The 22673-nt window shown below is 39.3% G+C and overlaps 1 protein-coding gene across 1 annotated transcript in view; it reads right to left on the bottom strand.

Moving 5' to 3' along the window:
• Window positions 1-394: 394 nt before the first annotated feature.
• The window catches only part of LOC134733857 (uncharacterized), a 150871-nt gene continuing 128592 nt past the window's right edge, over window positions 395-22673 (bottom strand). The window contains exon 11 of the mRNA XM_063624690.1: window positions 395-755. Within this exon, the coding sequence (XP_063480760.1) occupies window positions 677-755 (79 nt within the window). The 3' untranslated portion in view covers window positions 395-676. The remainder of the gene's footprint in view (window positions 756-22673) is intronic.

Genomic DNA, 22673 nt, shown 5'->3' with positions numbered 1-22673 from the left:
ATTAAGAAATGATATAATATGATTATTTCATTTAACTAAAAGCATTGCTTTTCGCAGCAGCAATGGGAACTCTTGCTTCTTTGGAAATTGTTTTTCATGTTAAATGTTCTCAATATTTTAAGTAATATTTGCTGTTGTTAGTGAGATAGTGGGTGGTTGGCTAATTTGGCCTGTGTGGTCTTAAATGGAGGCCTCTCAAGGGTACAATGAAATTCCCATAGCTGTACTTAGTTTCTTGATGACTTTGGTCCCAGTATGGTTTGTATTCATTCACAATTCCATTCTAAATTCTGTTAAGCAAACAATTATTTTTAAGAGAGCACTCTACTACCTCATTCACAAATTACACTTTTGGAAATTATATCTTACAAACGAAGGAAAACAAAAATCAAAATTAAGTTCACATTTAATTTATTTGGATAGTCTATTGATTTTAAATTAATAAGAATTCCTAAAATATAATTTGAATTCCAGTAGTATAACTTGTATTTCTACCAGACATTTATAAATTATCAGAAGAATCTGAATTATATTACCTTTGCCATATCTGTCCCCTCTTGCTCTTTGCTCTGCCAATCCTATAAAGTAACATGCATTACAGGTGCCTGCCGCTACGCCCAGCTAATTTTTGTATTTTTAGTAGAGACAGGGATTCACCATGTTGGCCAGGATGGTCTCAATCTCCTGACCTCCTGAACTGCCCGCCTTGGCCTCTCAAAGTGCTGGGATTACAGGCGTGAACCACTGCGCCCGGCCTATTTAAAAAAAAAAAAAGAAAGAAAAAGAAATGCAGAATTTCAGTCCTGACCCTAGACGAATTGAATTAAAAATACTCAGGAAATTCATATACACATTTAAGGTATTGATAACTCTTGATTGGCCATGTTAATAGGAATGAAAATAGGAGAGACAAAATGCTTCATTTTTGACATAAAGTTTGATGTCATCTTGTTAATATTTTCAAGAACTGCTCATAAGTTACTACCCAGTGTGGCTGGCTTTTAGTTCCACTTCTCTCACTCACTAGTGACAATCAGCGGTATTTCTCAAAGGACAAGAAATGGCCAATGCATAAATTATATGGACAGAGTGAATGTCTCAGGATGCTACAATGACTTAACCAAATTGCCTGCATGGCGAAGATGCCAACTGAGAGGCCCTGGAATGCACATGTGGGATCTAGGAGGAATGGCCCTGAGAGTGGCAGCTGCAGAGGATGCAAAGAGGAATTTCAGCCTGGCCAGTAGATGTGATATCAGAAGCCGGGAACGAGGGCCGACAGTTCACAATCCAAGTAAGCAGTGGCTTAGAGGGTTTGGGAAGGTGGTGCCTAAGAAGTGGGCTCTTCAAGGCAAACAGAGGCCAGTAATTGGAAGAGGGGAAAGAAAGATCATGCCCAGACAGGCTAGCGGTGCCAGGAAGCAAGGCAACAGCAGTACTACCAAATTATTAAACGAACAAACAAAAAAATGGCAGGAAAGGATGAGGCTGTTAGTAAAGATGAAGTTACCAGGAGTTTTGCTGATTACAAAAGGAAGCTCTAATTCCTAGCTTACTGAAAATATTTGATATATTGAGTAGATATGGACTCGGCATCCTGCCCTCTAAATATAGGAAGATATGGCATTTTAAGAAAAAAAAATATGGTTAAATTTCAGATAAAAGGAATGTTTATAAAAACTAACAGCCAGTCTTAGGAATAAACTCCAAAAATGTGATCTCTACCTGCATTATGTCACTTGTCTGCAAAGGTGGAGAGAGGCACTTGAAAGGACTGTTCATGCATAAACACATGATGGGCAAAGTCCAAAGATGACATTTCCTTTTCCAGATTCGGGACCCCTAGTCGGAGGGTGATTTACACGTCAGTTGCAGCGTGTTGGTCAATGTTCCAGGCTGTCAGCTCGGCACCGCCCTCAGGGCTCAAGCTACACAGGGAATTGAAAGGTTAGTCAAAGACCACATTGTGTTCCCCTTGCTGCAGGAGCGGCTGCGCTAATTTGGATTGTGACTTGGCTTGTCTCCCCCTACTCTTCCTGAGGTCTGAGCTGGGTTTGTGTCAATCAGTGGTGTCACATCATTCAAGCATTGGAGGGTGGTAGCCCTTCTCAACCCGTGGAGTCATTTTTAGGATACATTTTAGAAACGCATCTAGGATGCTGTGATTCAGCTCTGCACACTCCATACCAACGACAGTCACCATTACATCTTTCTGCAGATTTATGGAAGGCATGTATCACATTCAGTGCATTTAATTTGTACACTAGTTGGCGGGAGAACTATTAGATTCGGAGTCAGAAAGCCTGGCTTTGACTATCCTTGTCACTTATTTTTGTGCCTCAGTTTACTTACCTATAAAATCAGTATATTACCTCTCATTGTAAAAATAACACATGTGAGATCACTTTGTAAACTATAAAGAGGTATTATAAAAATTAAGATGGACTATGATGATTGTTACACTATCAGAGGGAAGCCACATCGGAACCAAAGATCAAATTAAATATAATCAGCACTGCACATTAGGGGACGGAGGTCACAGTCAAATGTTTTCAATTCAAACATGATCTTACAAAGCCAGAAGTATCAAGAATCATTGGAATCAGAGATTACTTTATTATAATGTTTGCTTTAGCTACACCTATTAATTAGGTTTCCTTTAAGTATGAATGGTTGCCAGTTAGTATAAACACTGACTGTGATTGCCAAATAAAACTCTAATACAAATATTATCTGAACTTATGAAGCAGATGAACAAAAGTAAACAAAATGGCTTTTTCATTTTTTATAGATAATTGCCGGAACAAGTCACCACTGTGATGTGGCCCTACCTGGCAGGGTACTCTCTCCTCTTTCCTCCTTCTGAAGAGACTTTACCCATTTTTGTTGTTGTTGTTGTTGTTTTTGTTTTAGATGATGACAGCAAGCCTCATATTCCAAAAAAATCTCCTTCTCATTCCCCTTTCTTGTCTTCCTGAGAACCAATTACTCCTTTGGGTCTCTTTCTTTTGATCCTTGCTTTGCCAGCATTTTTCTCTAAACGTTCTACTTTCATGAACTTACCCCACTCTAGTCTCTGCCGAATCAAGAGTAGAGTTTCCTGAAATCGTCACCTCAACAATAAGATGTGTAAAGGATGTTTTCTTCTGATTGTCTTACCTTTTCCTTCTGAACTTTTCATGGCAACTTGGAATATTTTGCTTTTTTTCTTTAAAAGAAGTATCAGGGTAGAAGAAGAAAGTAGACCCTTTTTAACATTCAGAAGTATGTAGATATAATGGATATTAAAAATAAAATTATTATTCCCATCTTTAATGAATAAAACGTTTTCTAATAGGGTTTTGTGAATTACAGACAGTATTTTTAATTCCGTAGAGGAAAGACTTACGTTTGGCAGGAGGACAGTGTTAGGGCCCAAGATAATTACTCTTTGACACGTTCCACATTCACGTGCTTGAAGGTAGCCATTGGTTGGGATTAATTAGGACAAACTGACAAGCTGAAATGTAGGGAAGAGATCCCAGCAGCACTCATGGCATACACGTGCCATCATGGCTTCACTTGGCATATTATTTTCAGAAAAAAATCTCAAGTTTCCTAAGTTTTCTCACCCTTCACAAATTCAACGTAAGAGTGCAGCTATTAACCCTTTCATCTAGGTCTCAGGACTTCAGCCACCTCCTCTGCTAGCTCACACCTTGGTGAACTCAGAAGGACCAGAACTTCAGCATCTAGATGGAAAGAATCTTGCCATATACATACATAAATCTTTTTCAGTAGCTATAGGGTTATTTATAATAATAATCCTTTGGGGCCCTCAGAGTCTCCTAGAGATTACTAAACAACAAATCTGTTTTCTTATAATGTGGACAAATCTTTCCATGTTTAGATAATAAAACTTGCTGGTGACTGCAGATTTGTTCTTCTTGGACATCCATTAAAAGCACCAGAGTCTAAGCGAGAAATGGCACCATAGGAGTAGTCAGTAGGCCTGAAGAGTATTATGAATTGTAGATATCTGCAGCATAGAAAAAGAGACTTTTCCTGTACTGGCTAGAGATTTCCTTTTCCTTCTGGATCAAACTGGCTAACAATTTAAACATTCTTGTTAGAATGGGATATGTTTGTTCTCATTGTAATTTAAGCCAATAATTACATAGTCCTGCTCTTTTCATATCCCTTTTAAATTACTGTTCTAAAAAAATTCATCATCGTCATTAATAGTACAAATTACCAATCCTAAGAAAAATTAATTTTAAAATCATTTATGCATGTTTGCATTTATGATAAAAATTCCATGAAAACTGGAACTATCACATACAATGTAATGTTGTCCCAGGACAAAATAGCACCACTCTAAAGTAACTGAGAGTAGAGCTGAGGAAATCAGAAAATCAGCAAATAGAAATGCAGTAAAATTAACACTACCATTTTTGAACATCTAACTGCATAGCTTATCATTCACTTTTTTAAATCTCTAATCTTCATAGCAACTCAGTAAGAATTATTATGTTCCCAATTTTTATATGCTGAGACCAAGGTTTAAAAGTGGGGCAACTGACCTAGGTCACTTATTAATTTTTGTCTGACCCTAAAGCCTATCTTTCCACTATGCCAACTATACTTCTGATCTCAAATATTTCCTTTCGTTTGACTTCCAGAGTTAATCTATGTTTGTTTGAGAACGAAAAGCTAATTCCACAGTGTGCAGCAGTAGGCAGTGAAGGAGAACATAAAGTAAGGAGATAAATAAGTTAAGTCACAATACATGAGTAAAACAGATGCACATTTTGTAGTTAATTGAAACACAAAAAGCAAAGAAATGGGCTCTTGAATTATCTTTATTTCTCTGCTGAAGTGAAGGTAGGCAGAAATCCTAGTCTTTCCATAAATTATTTTTTTTCTTCTTATTCCAACAGATATTTACATTCTGGGAAGCCTACCAAATTTAAGTATTTGTTAATTTTAACATTTTTAACATAATCAAGGAGAATTTAGTGAACTGCATTTGATTTTATGTAGTTCCTGAAATTTTGGGACATTAATTGTTTTTGTTTTATTCATAAACATAGATAAATTGTGCCTTTGAAAATACATAAAGTGTTTGTTTTTTTAAAAAAGAAAGGTCTTTTGTGCTTACTGAAGAGCACTATGAAGGACTCTAACATTCTGTGAATTAATTTAATTCATAGCTGATCTGTAGGGATATGAAGTCTTATGGCATATTTTCTTTACTTCAAACGAAACCCCTTTCCATGCAAACCTCCCTGCATAGTGAGTTTCTGACTTGTTTTTCCAAGGCTAAAACTGCTCTGTGTACGGGTATCACCTGGGGCTCTCTCTGGCTGTGGAGCACAGGCTGAGTGTCCATATTGGAACTGCCAATTCTTTTGACGGCCCCACCCGTTTCACTACTATTGGGCCACAACTCTTAATCAAAGTCACTTCAAAGACCCCAAACAGATTGATTCACATGTGAATGCTACCCAAACTGTCTTCAAAAGGAGGAGGGACTCTAGTCTTATGTTCCTTTGAACCTACTGTTGCTCATTTACTAGTATTTACTTTGCATGGCCTATGGCTGAACCATGGAAATTGGAAAACAAACTCCTATTCAGCAAGTCATGTCAAAGGTGACTGCAGAGCCAGAGAGTCGACTGTGGGACAGACATTCTTTCTGATCAGGAGGCCTCTTCTGCAGCGCTGCTGTCTCCACAGTTACATACCTGTCCATGGAAGCCTTTCGTTTATCTTGTCTATGTGGGAAGTCCTAGACGATGCCATCGATCTGGGAGATGAGAGAGATGCCCACATAACACTCCAACAATAGTTGTGGGGCAGGAAAGAAAGAAAAAGAAAAAGAAAACTAGCTGGACCCTGAACAAAGTTCTTTTGAGCTGTACTATGATTGTAGAAAAGATCCAATAGGCACTCTGTTCAGAAACATACTTCGTACACTTTCAGACACACAGTGAAGCAAGCATTTTCACTTAAGAACATAAAATGGGTACTGTCCAAGGATTCAGTGAAGAAGAAGACAGGAAATAACTACGTCTCTGACTTTTCTTATGGTGGAAACTCAGACTCCCCCAGAAGAATGAAGCTGCAGCATGCATCACTGCCTCACAGTCATTTACGGTGAACGTATTTCCTGTTGACTATTCTTATAATAGAACCAGGAAAGGGGTATGAAATGTGCCAGATGTGAATGGTTTGTGAGTTCTGTGATCCCCAGACCAGAGTTGCTGATATTATTGTTAGTCTAGGTTGAACACTTAAAAATGTCAAGATTATATTCCTCAGAGATATATCCAAACATATTTTAAAGTTCATTTAGATCTGAAAAATTTAAGAACCCAGATTGAATTACATGTATTTTCTTTTCCTGGAAAAAAAAATACTTTGCATATATACATTTCTTATCTGATGGTGTTTTAAGGTTAAATGGTGAGAACTTTTCACAAGGCATGTGAAAGAGTCTCAGAAAAGTATAAAGGGCTTTGCACCATCTCAACCATCATCATCATCATTGCTAATAGAATCCTCTGGAAGCCTCGCTGACTGCCATGTCTGTGATGGAAGCCAAGTCCCATTCATGTTACGAGAACTGAAATAAAGACGAAGTCTTTCTTATGGGAAGGTCCTTCTTTGACTAAGGGATTTGCTGCCAAACTCACAGTGCTGTCGTCAGCTGACCTTTAGGGCAAGGTGCAAAGTCCATCTGTTTACACAGACTTTTACTCCATAGGGGCTAATTCGAGATTAAATTTCTCAGACATGATAGAGAAGCAATGTGAATGTGAATGTTTATTTAGTGCTGGCTTTTCTGTCTAACATCATACTTTATAGATATTCCAAATGCCTCACAAAAATAGACCAATATATTCATTTAAAACACCATAAAAATGTTATTCACAAGTCTAATTGAATAAATTATGTTAAATAAAAGGATAATAATTTTAAATACATACTGAGAATACAAATTCAAATACCTTGTGGCAGAAATAGCACATTGTGTTTTAAATGATTGTGTTTTAATCACCATTTAGATCTCAATATAGCTGAAATAAAAGCAGGGGAAGAGAAAGATATAGGAAAGTGTCTATTAAAAAGACTTTTGGAGACCAGGCATGGTGGCTCATGCCTGCAATCCCAGCACTTTGAGAGGCCAAGGCAGGTGGATCGCTAGAGCCCAGGAGTTTGAGACCAGCCCGGGCAACATAGCAAAACCCCATCTGTACAAAAAAATACAAAACATTAGTCAAGTATTATGATGCATGCCTGTAGTCCCAGCTACTCAGGAGGCTGAAGTGGGAGGATCACCTGAGCCTGGGAGGCAGAGGTTGCAGTGAGCCATGATCATGCCACTGCACCCCAGCCTGGGTGACAGAGTAAGACCTTGTCTCAAGAAAACAAAAAACAAAACAAAAAGTCCTATGGAGAGGCCAATGCCAATAACAGTGATTTCATGCGTCTGCTACACAGAATACTTCTCCACCCTTGGAGTTATTGCTATTGCAGAAGTCCTCTGCAAGGCTATCTCCATACACGGCATCCTTAGATTCCACAACTCCAGTTAAAACCACAAATACATCATATCCTGACCTCATCATCCTTGGTTATGTCACTCTGGGGTGGTGTTTGCGGACACAAGGAAAGGAGAAGCAAGAAGCAAGCAGCTAGAGACATACCCTATAGAGGAGCTGGGTATCTCAGCCTCCATTCATTGCCTGTTTTCCAACCTATCCTTCCCCTCAAAGATCTGCTTTCTAGAATTTTCTCATTATACTATGAGTGAGAGACACTAGATTTGAAATATTTCCTTGTTATCATATCATTAACTAAAAATGTAAGTAAGCAGTAGTGACATGTATATTTTTACAGAATTACTGGGAAATCTAGCCAAGAACACAACTTTTCTGTCTGTCAATCTAGTTTTTAATTCACCAGATCACATCAGCTCATGGACATATACCTGGCAGTGAGGGGACAGATAATGGAAGTGATAAAGGGACTACTGGTATATAGAACTGAGGTAAATAACATTATGGCTACATAATATTATAGGTCTTTAATTAGGTTATTCAACCTCAGGTTTAATTTTTAATCTACATTTTTCTTTTTTTTTGAGACAGAGTTTTGCTCTTGTTGCCCAGGCTGGAGTGCAATGGTGTGATCTTGGCTCACCACAACCTCTGCCTCCCGGGTTCAAGCAATTCTTCTGCCTCAGCCTCCTGAGTAGCTGGGATTACAGGCATGTGCCACCACGCCCTGCTAATTTTATAGAGGCGGGGTTTCTCCATGTTGCTCGGGCTGGTCTTGAACTCCCAACCTCAGGTGATCCACCCGCCTCAGACTCCCAAAGTGCTGAGATTACAGGTGTGAGCCACCGCACCTGGCCCATTTTTCTCCTTTTTAAGACAAATCTGTGCACTGAACTGCAGTTGTTATTTGCTGGAGATTGCTTGTTCAGTAATAATGAATAAAAATATTTGACATTTGGCCGGACGTGGTAGCTCACATCTGTAATCCCAGCGCATTGGGAGGTTGAAGCAGGAGGATTGCTTGAGGCCAGGAGTTCAAGACCAGCCTGGGCAACATAGCAAGGCCCCATCTCTACAAAAAATTTAAAAATTAGCTGAGTGTGGTGGCATGTGTCTGTAGTCCTAGCTACTTGGGAGGCTGAGGCAGTATTGCCTGTGCCTGGGAGTTCAAGGCTGCAGTGAGCTATGATCACTCCACTTCACTCCAGCCTAGGCAACAGAGCAAGGTCCTATCTCAAAAAAGAAATCTGATATTGATGGGCATTTCCACTTTGCCAAGTACAACTCTAAGCACTTGATAAGACTTGCTTCATTTAACTGGCACAAGAACCGTGTGAGGTGGTGCCACTGTTATTGCTACCTTACAGATGAGGAAACTGAGGCCTAAAGAATTGAGTAACTAGCTAGTAAACAAGGAGCTGGGATGACTCCAGAGACTGCATTATTAATCTCTGTGCCCTGCTGCTTCTTGAACACAATTTGTATCCACTGAAAACCCAATGGACTGGGTGGAATATCAGTACCCGCTAAACTGGGGAGACTGTTAATTAGTGAGGAGACAAATCAAAGGAACAGCCTGGGACATAGCTACACACAAACTAAGGACTGACCCATTGTGAGATAACCAAGGGAACATCTGCCAAAAACAACCTGTTCTGATGTACAAAGATCATTTGTTATTTGCACAGTAGACATTTGTATACAAATGAAGGCTGACATGAACTTAAACATTTTGCCCTGTGTTTGTCTTTGCCTTGTGTTAAAGCCAGCATTTAATCAGTTAAATGCTGTCTTTGAAATCTGGTTCACAGTGTTTGTTTCTAAAATCTACACCAACCAGAAGTCTACTGTCTCTGTCAGAATCGTAAGGAGCTCTGGAGAGGTAGTTTGGAGAATGGTGAAGTCTCAATGTATCTGCTTTCAGTCTGTATTTGAGTCCCAAGTGTGGCTCTCTCATACTGCTGAGGTGCTTGTCTCTAAGTGAAGCCGACTGGAGCCTCGAATTTCTCTCCCTAGAACCCTTTTGACATTACGTGTGATAGAATGGAAATCTATCCCTGCTAGCAACAGGTGCAGCTTCGGGAAGAACACCATTCCACAGATAACAGGCATGCATATGTCTAGTGGATTTAATTAGACACAGTGCCCATTAGCAATTTCTGCAGATGTTCACATCAAATCACCTGAGCTAATTTTCTCACACTCTTCTGTTTAGCCTATTTTCTTGCTCCCAAGTGTATGTACTCTCTCCTTAATCTTATGATGCCTACATGCAAACACTTCCTTCTGCTCCTAGAATCCAGATACTTGATTCGTTGCGTGATATTGAAGAGATTCCAATGCTGCTGGATGTTTAGTCTTCATTAAGAAATGCATATTATTCATGGTGAAGGGCTGTATCTGGAGGGTAGGGAAATAGTGGCTGCGTCTAGCTCGGAGGTCCAGTCTCTGATATGGAGAATGTACGCACTGGGTTCTCTGAGACATAGTCAGAAAGAACAGTGGCTACATTTAACTGTCCTGCAGAAGCACTTTGCTCAATCCAGTGCTTGTGGTCCCAGAAGTAAAGCTTTTTGCTAAAGAATGCAACTTATTTCCCAAGGGTGTCTTACAGTATATGTACATAGCTAAATATGCTGGATTTGAAAAAACATAAGCATTTTCTAACAGAGTGAAAGAAGACTTGAACTAGTAAAGAGGTAATTTGGGAGCTTATCTCATGCTCATCCCTGTCTAGCTAGGTAATTGTCCTCTCTCGGCCTTAGTTTCTTTAGCTACAAAACAATAAAGTAGAATATTTTATTTTTAAGACCCTTCTAACTTAAAAGCTGTGTTTTAAATAGAGCCAACTTTCATTGTTTCTCTCTGCCCTAAAAGTGCAGCTCATGGCCCCACAATAACGTTAGAGTAACAGACAGGCACTGAGGTTTACATAAATCCTTTAATTCACAGCAGCTTTGTCAGACAGATATAGTTATTATCCCCATTTTACAAAGATTATTCCCATGGGAAGATTTAAAATTAGTATCTCTAAAATAATAAAGAGAACTACAAGAAATCAGTAATGACACAAGCAGAGAAAAGGCCTAAAATGTGGTGTGTGCCCACTCTGCTTCCCTTTGCTTTCTGTCTCCCTGAGCCTCAACTAAATCCATAAAATGGGTATATATGACCTCTCTGAGCAAAAAGCAGAAGCTGAAAACAGATGAATTCCTTGGAGCGCCTCCAGATCTAAAATAAATGCTCATGCCCACATGGTCTCTTTTAATTGACTGTGGAGGGGTTGGTTATTAGGAAGTCTAGGAAAATATTCCTTAAAGAGCATTCATAAACCAAATAAAAATAAGATTACAGCTGCATAGAAAATATCTGACCCTGAGTACAGTCGTCCCTTGGTATATATGGGGAATTGGGTCTATCCTTGCCCTCCCCATGCATACCAAAATCTGAGGATGCTCAAGTCCCTGATATAAAATGGTGTACTATTTGCATATAACCTACGTACATTCTCTTGTATATTTTTAATCATCTGTAGATTACTTATAATACCTAACACAATGTAAATGCTACGTAAATAGTTCTTGTGCTGTATTGATTTTTAAATTTATATTACTTTTATTGTTGTACTGTCATTTTAATTTTTTTTTTTTTTTTGAGATGAAATCTTGCTCTGTCACCCAGGCTGGAGTGCAGCGGCATGATCTGAGCTCACTGCCACCTCCGCCTCCTGAATTTTAGCAATCCTCCTACCTCAGCCTCTCAAAATGCTGTGATTACAGGTGCACACCACCACGCCTGGCTAATTTTTGTATTTTTAGTAGAGATAGGGTTTTGCCATGTTGGCCAGGCTGGTCTCAAACTCGTGGAGTCAAGTGACCCATCTGCTTCAGCCTCTCAAAATGCTGGGATTACAGGTGCATGCCACCACGCCTGGCTAATTTTTGTATTTTTAGTAGAGACAGCATTTTGCCATGTTGGCTAGGCTGGTCTCAAACTCATGGAGTCAAGTGATCCACCTGCCTCTGCCTCTCAAAATGCTGGGATTACAACCATGAGTCACCACGCCCAGCCCTCACATTGTTTTTTTTCCAAATATTTTTGATCTGAGGTTGGTTCAGTTCGCGGATGCAGAATCCTCAAATACAGAGGAACTCTACCACACAGGTAATGAGAAAGTCTTAGGACCTGCCTTTATGACTGACATAAAGCAGAAGAGAGTGAGGAAAGACCTGATAAAGATGCAAACCAATAAGGTAACTTACATGGATTTGAAGCAAGCCTAAGGATTTGATATGGTCTCCATGTTAAATATCATGTAGATTTATATTTATTTGATTCCTTCACTTTGCCTGCTTGTTTATATGCTAGCTTGTCACTTTCATGCCGCTACTATTTTCAAGATGACATGTTCTAGTTACTATAAGTCAGAGTTTTTGATGTCTCAAATTTAGGTCACTCCTAGATGCAACTGATGCTCTCCTTTCCCTATACATTGTCTAGGATCATGCACGACAACCAGACTTCACATTTCAAACTGAGGGCTGGAATCAGTGGATGATTTTGACAGACGTAACACATCGACAGGACAAATGTGTCTTTATTTTGTGTGAATAAATATGCACATTGCACACTCAGTCTGGTAAACAGACTCCCAAAGTCCCATGGAAATCATCAGAATTAGAAGAGTAAATATATGTTAAATGAGCCCACATAGGTAGATAAGCTCTACCAGGTGAACAGTATCTATGTAGTACAAGAACTTCCATGTCAAGTTCCAGGGCATAAACAATGTGACTTGACTTAAAAAACAAACAAAAAATGAACAAACAAACAAAAAGTGTACCCTTAAAATCTCTGTCATATGTAAAACATGGCTGGCCAAGAGATGTATGAGGGCATTTCATCTTCCTTTCATACACATTTGCCACTGCTGATAACAAGATTAATAGAACAGTGATTTATATAAACATTTATTTCTCTAACGATTTTATTTTAAAATAGTGTACTTTCAGTGGTCTTTTTCAAGTTTTGAGAACTAAAAATTGAAATTAGCCTTGGTGGGGGGAGCCTTTCATCCTGGAAGCCTTTCTTTTTGAGGCAGGGTTGGTACAGGGGCTCCCAAAGGCTCTTCAATGAGTAAGAAAGCCAAGCTCACTGTCACCCCCAGAAGACAAGCATTTGCTCTCATAAGAGGGGATAGATTCTCTCTGCTGTCTCATAAGAGCAGAGTTATCTGTACACTACTTAGTAGGCTGATGACTACCATTTTTAGTAACTTTATACATAATTTACTAAATGTACTATTTACTATAATTTAGTAACATTATATAATTCATTCTGAAAATAAGTAAGTAAACATAATAAGAAGTAAAAATTCCCAAGTATATATACCCAAGTCCAATGTTTTATTATCTATCTTTAGGGATTTATATATTCTACACAAGCACACTGTACAATAATGTAAATTTCACCACTTATGCAAAAAGCCAATTTTCCCCTTTTTCATGGAAATTTGCTTTAAATATATATTTTACACTCCTGCCTTCTTAAGCAGAGGATATTGGACATAGTGATATTATTTAAACTTATCCTGGTGACTTGGAAATTTGTATTTTTTAATGCAGGATTATAATTCTGTCCTGAATTTCCCCTTCTTTCTAACAGAATGTTGAATCACTTGTCACATCACCTGTCCTTTAATAGTTTTCCTTACACTTCGGGTCTCTTTCTCTGGTGTTGCCTGTGACCAGGAAAATGTATCCAACCTAACAGGCAGTAAGCCTTGGGTATAGTTTTATGAAACTACATAGCTCTAGTGCATAGATCTAGGGCAAGGGATTTGTAAAAATCACTTTGGGAACACGTGGTCTCTTACTTTGATGCCGTCCTGGAGCACAAGGTTTCCTTAAATCTGACCCCAGGAGAGTGACACATTAATGTCATGATTTGCATGTCCCTTAAGGATTAGAATCCAGTGTATGCCAAATGGCTGAAATATAAAAGGCCGCAACATGGATGTGCAATCTGTGTGGCCCAGGGATCCCGTTCATGGGATGCATAAAGAAGGCATCCTTTATCTCAAACTCCTCCAGTAGGAATCCTAATTCCCATCAACGCTGTACCAGAGAGGAGGCCTGCCTTTTCCAGGCTTCTCGATGATTTGACAGTCTCTGCCCCAGCCTCCACTCCCCAGTCATTTTTGTTTTTATGCTCCCCAGTATGATGCTACAAAGCAAGCCACAAAATGGGGCTGGGAACACTTTTGGCAAAGAATTCCCTTCTTCTGCGGGATATCCCGGAGGTGTCCCAGAATGAGACCACAGGCGTCCTTAGGATGCTGACCCGACCCTGGGAACTCTAGAGGTTGACACAGGGGTCGAAAACCGATGTCCCTTGGATGCCTGCAGTGCTGTTATATGACCCCATCCCACTGGGCAGCTGTCAGCATCACAGCGGACAAACGTTTTGACTAGAAATCCTGCCTTATTGTGAGAGGTTGCATTGGTATGAAAGGAACATTTTCATAAAAAAAGCCAATAGAGGACAGCTTGGGAAATTATAGACTTGCTTAATTAGTATGCTCCAGGTTATTCTCATCAAATTTATTTTTCCTACCTTTCTATAAATTGGAATAAAAAGATAATAAATCACTTTCTCTTTCTGCTGCAGACAAGGAACATCATAGGTGATTCATCTTCTTCCCTTGTATAAAATACAGAAAGTATTTTCAAGGACATTTTGGCACAGCTAGTGTTCACCTCCATACTACAAAAGCAGAATAGCTTCCTCTTTGCTTTTGGGCCAGAAATTATGCCTTAAGCTCGTGTACACCACAGAGTCACATATCTAAGAGGAAAGAAATTGAACCTTGGAAGTTCCTTTGGCAGCTTTCTTTTCTACCCTACCAGACTCTTTTATCTGTCTCCTTTTGACTTTCAGTCTATCAAATGTTTTATGTACGGGCATCCTCAAAGTAGATACTTCCAGCCTTCCTTGGCAATTCAGAAGAGAAAAGGCATATGCCCAAAAGGAAAGAGAGGAATCCCCTGACATGTGATTGGTTTCTGGTTGTGTTCTCGGGTTGGCCCAGTTATCCACCACCTGTGCAATCCCATCCCACAGAGAATACACGGGAATATAAGTATGGATCTCCTGTTGAAACTCCAAGAAGGATCTCAGGGAAGTAAGTTTCCTTCCTGTAAGGTGCAAGGAGATTCAGCCTGCTATATGGGGCACTGTAGGAGAGGAGGATGCTCAGGAAGGAATAATCAGGAAAAGCAAGGATACTCACCCTGTACCTGAGCTGCCTTGATTTTAATCTTGGACCACCAACCCCAGACACACCAGGAAGAAGACTGTCCAACCTCCCAGGTCCTGAGCGTTCCACAGAGCTGACCTGGATACTGACATGACCACTGCGGCGCAACCAGCATACCCCCAACCCCACTGGGTTCTGCTACACCAAGCCCTGATCCCTACATTCAACAAACCTCAACCACGCTGTTGGTGTCTGTTCTCTGCTTAGCCTGCTCAGTGGAAAGAAGGTTTCTGTCCTTATCGTATATTGGGTGGGCTTTGTCAGAGGTTTGAGAAATCTCAAGAAATCTGGAGAATACAAGCTGGAGTAAACATAAGCAGCAACGACAATAAAATAGGAATCTGATTTCCTTTATTTAAGCTAAGATTAAATAAGTATATATCCAAATAGGTGTCTTTTATTGGTAATAAGGAAGTAATAAAAAGAAAACTATTTTTATACACACATAAATAGGTTGCCCTGCACTTTCATGATTCTCGTGGCTTTACATTCACTCTGTTAACATTTCAGTTTATTCCCTAATACATATTTCATACAAATTATTACCAGCTCAGATGTAACAAAAAGCACAAGTAGTTTAGTATCATTCTTTGACAAGTTAAAAGCATAATATTTGAGATCATATATGTTAGTCTGCATAGAGATGTGCCAAAAAAATCTAATGTACCTACTACTGTATTTCTTATAGCTAAGACTTTGCCAGTGAAAATGTGAGTATAAATGCATTTAACGATGATCTCAATTTAACAAAATTAACAACTGGCTAAGACAGTCCTTTTTATAATTAATTTTTTCTTGATACTTATTAGATGTACCTATCTTTAGGGTAAAGTTCTCTTTTAAAATAGGCTTAAAAATACAATCATTCCTTCAGTGACTTCATACGTTTGTGTTCTTCAGTTAAGATTGAGTTTTCGGAGCTTCTTTTGGGATAAACATCTCTCTGCATGTATAGCCATCTTAGTAAAAATAATATGGTAATAATACCAATAAAAATTATGTGCACATTTCTCCTTCCTGCCACCATTCCCACCACAATTTTCTTAAATAATTTCTTTATTTTTTCTCTGTAATTGTCCACAAGAAACCTGGGTAAAGGTAATGATAAGAGGACCCATTCTCAATGAGGACATGGAAGTTATAAATTATTAAAGAGATGTAGAGACCATTTTTTGGTCATGTTATTATTACTCAGAGATCAAAGTCTGTAACAAAGCACCTCTAAGCAAATATCATATTAACTTCAGAAATGTTTAACTTTGTTATCTGAAAAGATAGTCCACCAGAAAGTAATTCTACAGTTTGAAAGTAGCATGAAAAACATTTTATGAGTACATGAGTGATTTGGAGACAATATATCACGTGGCGTAAATACACTTCTTAGTAAAATACCTATTTTACATCGGTGTTGGAGTCATGTTCTTGACCTTAACAGAGATTTGAATATATGGACACTAGAAGCATGTTCTTGCCCTATTGTCTTCACCAACTCTTTATGTTTTTGGAGAGACGAAAATAAGAGTAGAGGGGAGTGGAGTTAAATAAAATAGTAAAATATGAGGGGAGCTTTCAAAAATAGTAGATCTTTTCTATCTCTTTATTTTCTCCCCTTGAGTGATGCCAAGGCACAAAGGCTCGGCGGGCTTCCTTCAGTGGACGCTCAGCCAGGGATCACCCCTGCTCTGCTAGGAGCGCTCCACACTTTCCCCACTCCCCTTAGCCCCCTCCCCCGCACCCGTCCCCCAGGCTCCTTCCCAAAGGCAGTATGCTCGCAAGTGTGACCCCAGCCTGTCTGCCTCCAGAGCTGGGCAAATGTGTGAAGTGGCCAGCTTCAGTTAAGACCAAGCCGCTCCATAAAGCAGATATGTGCATCTTTAAATGTCAGATGACATAAAACTATAAACATAAAACACAATTATCAGTTATCAAAATGAAAGTAACCTATAGCAAAGGATTTTGTTCGCTTTAGGGTACTTTAATGAGGAACTGTTTTCTAGAGGACTATACTTATATCCTGTATCTGCATACCTCAGTGAGGCTGATCTTACCTAACCCGAAGAAAGTTTCACAGATAAGGTGAAACTCTGATTATGTAATGGAAAGGGAATTGATCAGAATGCAAAAAGCAAGAAACCAGTCACGAACAGACTCTTGCACTTGAATTACAGTCTTCCCAAGCCTGCATTGATGCAAAAGGCTCTAGTACCTTATTCCTTTGCATTATTAAACATACAGACAATATTTCGTAGCTTTTTACAAATGGAAAAAAATATATTATTATTCCAGTTCCCAGTTCAGAACTTGCAGATGCAGAATCTAAGCTCAGCCTGGAACCCAGGAAGCGCATCACTCTGTTAGCCATTAAGAAAGTCAACAGTTTACAATCACAGTCGTTTATTAGAGGTGTGTTCCATGACAGATGGGTGTCCAGTATCTATTATTATTAATTCATAGTCAGTTCTGTCCAAGGCACTTGGCCTTTGGCTTCTTGCCTGACAGCACAATAGCCAGTGAGAAAGCAATGCTATTTGCCATTCTGCTCACTGCGGTTTACGTGTATTAAAAGAATCAGCTTCATTAAGGTGTGAATTATTTCATGTGAATGTTTTTTCTGACTTCACCCTGATCTACCCACACAGCACATCACCTCCAAAGATAAACTAGCCCAGGGCCTCTGTCTGAAGTTGGCACCAATGATGCCACCTTGTGGGCATGAACCCCTCTCCTGAAAATACCAGCTCCTTCCAGCGGGCTGCATGCCAGCCTTCCAGTGGCTCTGGAAAACCTGCTCCCCTATGCTTTGAAAGGTTATTGTTAGCTGCCCACCCTGCAGCCACATTGCACTCCCCCTGCAACACCCGGCCTGTTGGCCTTCGGAAGGTGGCACGCAGCTCGATGTGGTAGCTTGGAGTTGAGCAATCCAGGCTCTGCCCGGTTTCAGCCCAGAGAGGCACAAATCGCTTCCAGGAGGCCTTGCATATGATTAGCGGGAGCCAATGAGTATCCTCGAAAAAGGCAGCAGTTGCCAAAACAGCAGATGTGTCTGAAGGCTGCATTGATTCATCTGGTGACCTCCAGAAATCAGTGCAAGATTTATATTCCTAGTTATAGACTTTTCTCCTAATTTAGTCATCCTTCTCTCCATTAAAAAAATGAAGTTACGATTGCAATTTAAAATCCAATGTTACTTTACAAAGGGTGTCATCATTTTTGAGTTTTTGCAAACTACAATTTAGATGTTCTCAAGATAGGTTGGCAACACACACACACACAATTTTACAGAGATATCCCAAATTATGGAGCTCAGAGCAATTTTTAAAAATGTGCTTTGGTTGGAATTTGGTGCTCATTATAACTTAGAAGTTGTGAAAAAAAAAAAAAACTAGAGTCGACTGGATAATCAGCATCGCGACAAGAGACTATGAAAGAAATTGGATGAGTAGGCAGGCCATATTGCAGCGGTTAATTTTTGGAAGTATTTGGTTTTTACAGTTGAATATTGTTTGGGGCATGGAGATTTTCTTCTGTGACTTAAAAAAAAATCCACAGCGCTTTCTGAAATGCTGTAGTAAAGGGATAGGTTGTTCGCTCTTTTCCGTAACAATTCCCTGGCTTGCCTGTGGCACCCCTTGACATGGGTTCAAGATTTCTGTAGATGCTTTCATCAGCCCCATCAAAATGAAAACAATTCTTGTCAATTTGCCTTGACAAATGAAAACACAGGTTTCCTGTGTCTCTCAGATGGGTTTAGCCGCAGCAATACATGCAAAAAAGAACAACGAGTGTCATTCACTGTCAGCCTAGGCATTTGCTCTTGCATTTAAACAACTTAAAATGGGCCATAAATATACCTTCCCATGTTCTCTGCACGGCTCTACGTCCAGAGATAGCAGGTGGTATGCGTGCATTTGTGCAAGAGGTCCATGTTGAATTAGGAATATTTTGAAGTATTATGACAAAGATTTTCTTGACGTGTCATGCCAGGAATTAAATCTGAGTAGTTTCTTTGGAACTTTTTTTAAAAAAATGTTTAATGAGAAGCAAATGAACTAAGTGGAATGAGATTGTTTTTGATGTTAGCACTTAAGTTACTTCAACATTACTGCCATTACTACAAAGTTCAGTAGATTTTAATCAGAAAGCCTACACAGCCCTTATGCAAAGAAAGTAGCATCTCCTTGCTAGGTAAAGGAAATAAACTCAAACGCGTTTGGCAAGAATTCCCCTAGTAATGCCATATACGACTGTGGGTCCCAGCACAAACCTAGATATACAGAACACGAACCAAATATCCACAAAGAGATAACTCCAAATCAGATATTTTCTGATCCAGAAAAAATTTGTTGTCAGGGACTTGATTGTGTATGAAAGGAATGTTGTTTTGTTTCAGAACCAAAAATTTCCGACAAGATAGAGCATGAGCTTTCTGAAAAGAGAGAGCTTTTTGTTTTTTGCTCACAAACATGCTCAGACATAGCTTTCCTTTCAGCTAATTAAGCTGTTTTAAAGCAAACTGGTCAAACAGTGACATCTTAGTGGGGAGCCTTGGAGTCAATTGCATGATATAGAAGGCAGGACACTTAAAGGGTGACTTCTGCTATTGTGTTCTCTAGCTGAATATTTTCTACTTGGTCAGTGCTGCCAGAGTGACCTCATACAATTGGGAGAATTCAAAGCCACTGACCTTAAGAGATGCCATTAAGAAGGCAACCACAGAATGAAATTTCATGGTCAGGAGCCAGACTTACTCTCTCCTACCATGTCCTGATGCTTACAATATTTTATATGTATGTTTTCTTCCTGTCATTAGCATACTGTTAAAACAGCTAAATAAAAAAACAATATAAATAATTATCCCTGTGTTAATGTAAAACTCTCAGCCTTTTTCATAAGAGTACTATTCAGAAAAAAGTCAACATCTCGAGTAATGATGGTTGCTTTAAGAGAATATAGTGGAATACCTATAACACATTTCTCTTAGCTAAATACACAGTAAGGAGGATGGACTCCTTCCACTGTTGAATGTTATTTAAATGATATATGACACCCATTGTCTTTTGCAACCAATGGACATAAATTTGGTGTTTTTGACATCTGTCATTTTCTCATACTGAAGAAAAAAAAAATAAATTTTCTGTAAATAATTGCAAGATTATTGAAAATGCTTGTATTTCATATTTCTTATATGGAACCCCAGCACATTGAATCAGTCAGTAGGCTAAAAACAGGTATTTTAAAATCCTGATGATGTTAAAGGAGGTTTTGTTTTCCCCATTAATAGCAAATGGCTCATTCTTTTTTGCCATGTAGCATGGTGTTTTTACTTTAGTAAAACTAATTGTAATTAAAATGTGTTAAGATAATTGTCTTCCCATAGAGATCAGATGCTGCTTGTTTATATAGGAGACTTGTGCAAAAGGAATTAAAGAAAATTGTTAAAAACAGAAGGAGGAATGATTAAGTAGTTACTTTTCAAGTCTTCTTCACAAGAGATGTCACACTCAAGCCAATAGTTTTTTAAAAGAGGTTCTGTGTTTTTCTTTGACTTTTAAATACCAACTATACCAAAAATGAATGATCCACAGAAACAGATCATCTGGCTAATAAGGAAAGGGGATGGTGTACACCAACATTCACTAGGTGTCCATGGCTGAGAGGAATATTACTGAGAACAGTATCACTGAGAGCATTGTTGCATTGTTATTAAGGGAGAAGTTTCGAGAGCCAAATTGCCTCCTTTCTGTCTCCACTCCACCACCTCCTGCTGCTTAGGCAACACAAGTGACCTCCTAGCTCCTTGGTTTCCAAACCTGAGAGAGGAGACTGACAAGGATTCCCTATAAAATAGGGACTCTTGTCTTATAAGTGAGCATTGAATGAGTTAAGTGTCTGGTACATAGGAATCACTCTGTAAATATTGGTAATTATGATTAGTGTGTGCCAGGCATTATGCTAAGAACTTTACACACATTATTACCCTCAGTCTTCACAAAAATCCTGTAAGGACTACATCATTCTCTTCTTTTTAAAGCTGAGAAAGTTGAAGTTCATAGAATCTAATGAATTCCTCTACTGTCACAGAGCTCAGATTTTAACCCAATTTGCCTGACTAAAGCGTGTATTATTCCATTATATTTTACTATTTCTCAAATATATATCAAAACAGATATTTTTGTGTGATTGTGAAAATATAAAAAAACAGAAAGAAGAAATAAACACCCCAAATTCTTTCTTCATTGAGCAGCACTGAACATTTTGACAGACTGCCATTTATATAAATAAAAAGTGCATCATTTGTGTACAGCACAACCATCTTTGTGTATAATGGAATCACTTGACCATATTTATACAGCTATGCTGTGGAAAGACGGAATCCAGTGATAAGACTACTGTAAAACTGACATAAAGTTCAAGAAAATGAAGGCCTTTGACTATTGACACTTCCCAGTGGTTTGAGTAAAAATCGGGTCCAGAAGGAGACAGCTCTGGTGAGATGCACTGCCTGGCCCATGTTGTGCACTGGCCCCAGATCTCCATCTCGGTCCTGGGCTCACACTGCAGACCCAATGGCATACAGCAAAGGAGAACCCTACCAGACCCTCACACTACCCAGAAACGGTGACAACACATCACTCTGGCAGAAAGGCTGCTCAGATGAGGTGAACAGAGGAAAAAGCACAGTCCTTGGAACCAAGCAGACCCAAGGACAGGCTCCAGTTCTGCCATTGACTAGCCATGCATGTGACTTGCTTGTCGAGTCAGTTTTCCTATCAAAAAATGGAAATAATTTATATCTTGTAGGATAGTTAGGAGGATCAGAAAAAAATTACACAGAGTTGGCCTCAGGGAAACTGCTCTATAAGTAGCAATCAATAACAATAATTTGTAACAACCATTTTAAACATGTGTTGAGTGCCTACTTCCTGCCTACCCTATTCCAGGTGTTCCAGATGTTCTCACCCACTGTTCAGATGATCACAGTGATCTATCTGTCTCTGGAGAATGGTGTCATCTCCAAGTTTAGAGGCAAAGTCTTTTTTTTTAAACAAATTTTACTTTAAGTTCTGGGATACATGTGCAGAAAATGCAGGTTTGTTGCATAGGTATACATGTGCCATGGTGGTTTGCTGCACCTATCATCCCATCATCTAGGTTTTAAGCTAGGGCAAAGTCTCTTATTCCTTCTATAGATGCCCCACACTGACAAGTAATTCAAGTACATAGAGATGGTTAAAATGAAAAATACAAAATTAAAATATAAAAAAATGGTGCGGCCGGGCGCGGTGGCTCACGCTTGTAATCCCAGCACTTTGGGAGGCCGAGGCGGGCGGATCACGAGGTCAGGAGATCGAGACCACAGTGAGACCCCGTCTCTACTAAAAATACAAAAAATTAGCCGGGCGTGGTGGCGGGCGCCTGTAGTCCCAGCTACTCGGAGAGGCTGAGGCAGGAGAACGGCGTGAACCCGGGAGGCGGAGCTTGCAGTGAGCCGAGATTGCGCCACTGCACTCCAGCCTGGGCGACAGAGCGAGACTCCGTCTCAAAAAAAAAAAAAAAAAAAAAAAAAAAAAATGGTGCTAAGATAATGATGTGTGAGCCAAAGAGTGGGACAAAGGAAACTGTGGCTTTAGAAAATCAAACACAGAAGACTTGCACACATAGAAGCTACCAAATCACTCAAGGAATCAGGGATTGTTATTGTAATTTTATATGCCTGAGTCAGGGCAGATAGAAGGTAAGAAGAATCTCACTATGAAAGTGTAGGAAGGTTGAAGATTTCAACATAATTTTTCCATATGCCCAAGAATATT

The sequence above is a fragment of the Symphalangus syndactylus genome, chromosome 2 (genome assembly GCF_028878055.3).
Source record: "Symphalangus syndactylus isolate Jambi chromosome 2, NHGRI_mSymSyn1-v2.1_pri, whole genome shotgun sequence".
Taxonomy (NCBI): Eukaryota; Metazoa; Chordata; class Mammalia; order Primates; family Hylobatidae; genus Symphalangus; species Symphalangus syndactylus.
The sequence above is the reverse complement of the archived record's forward strand: the minus strand, read 5'-3'. Positions and strand labels throughout refer to the sequence as shown.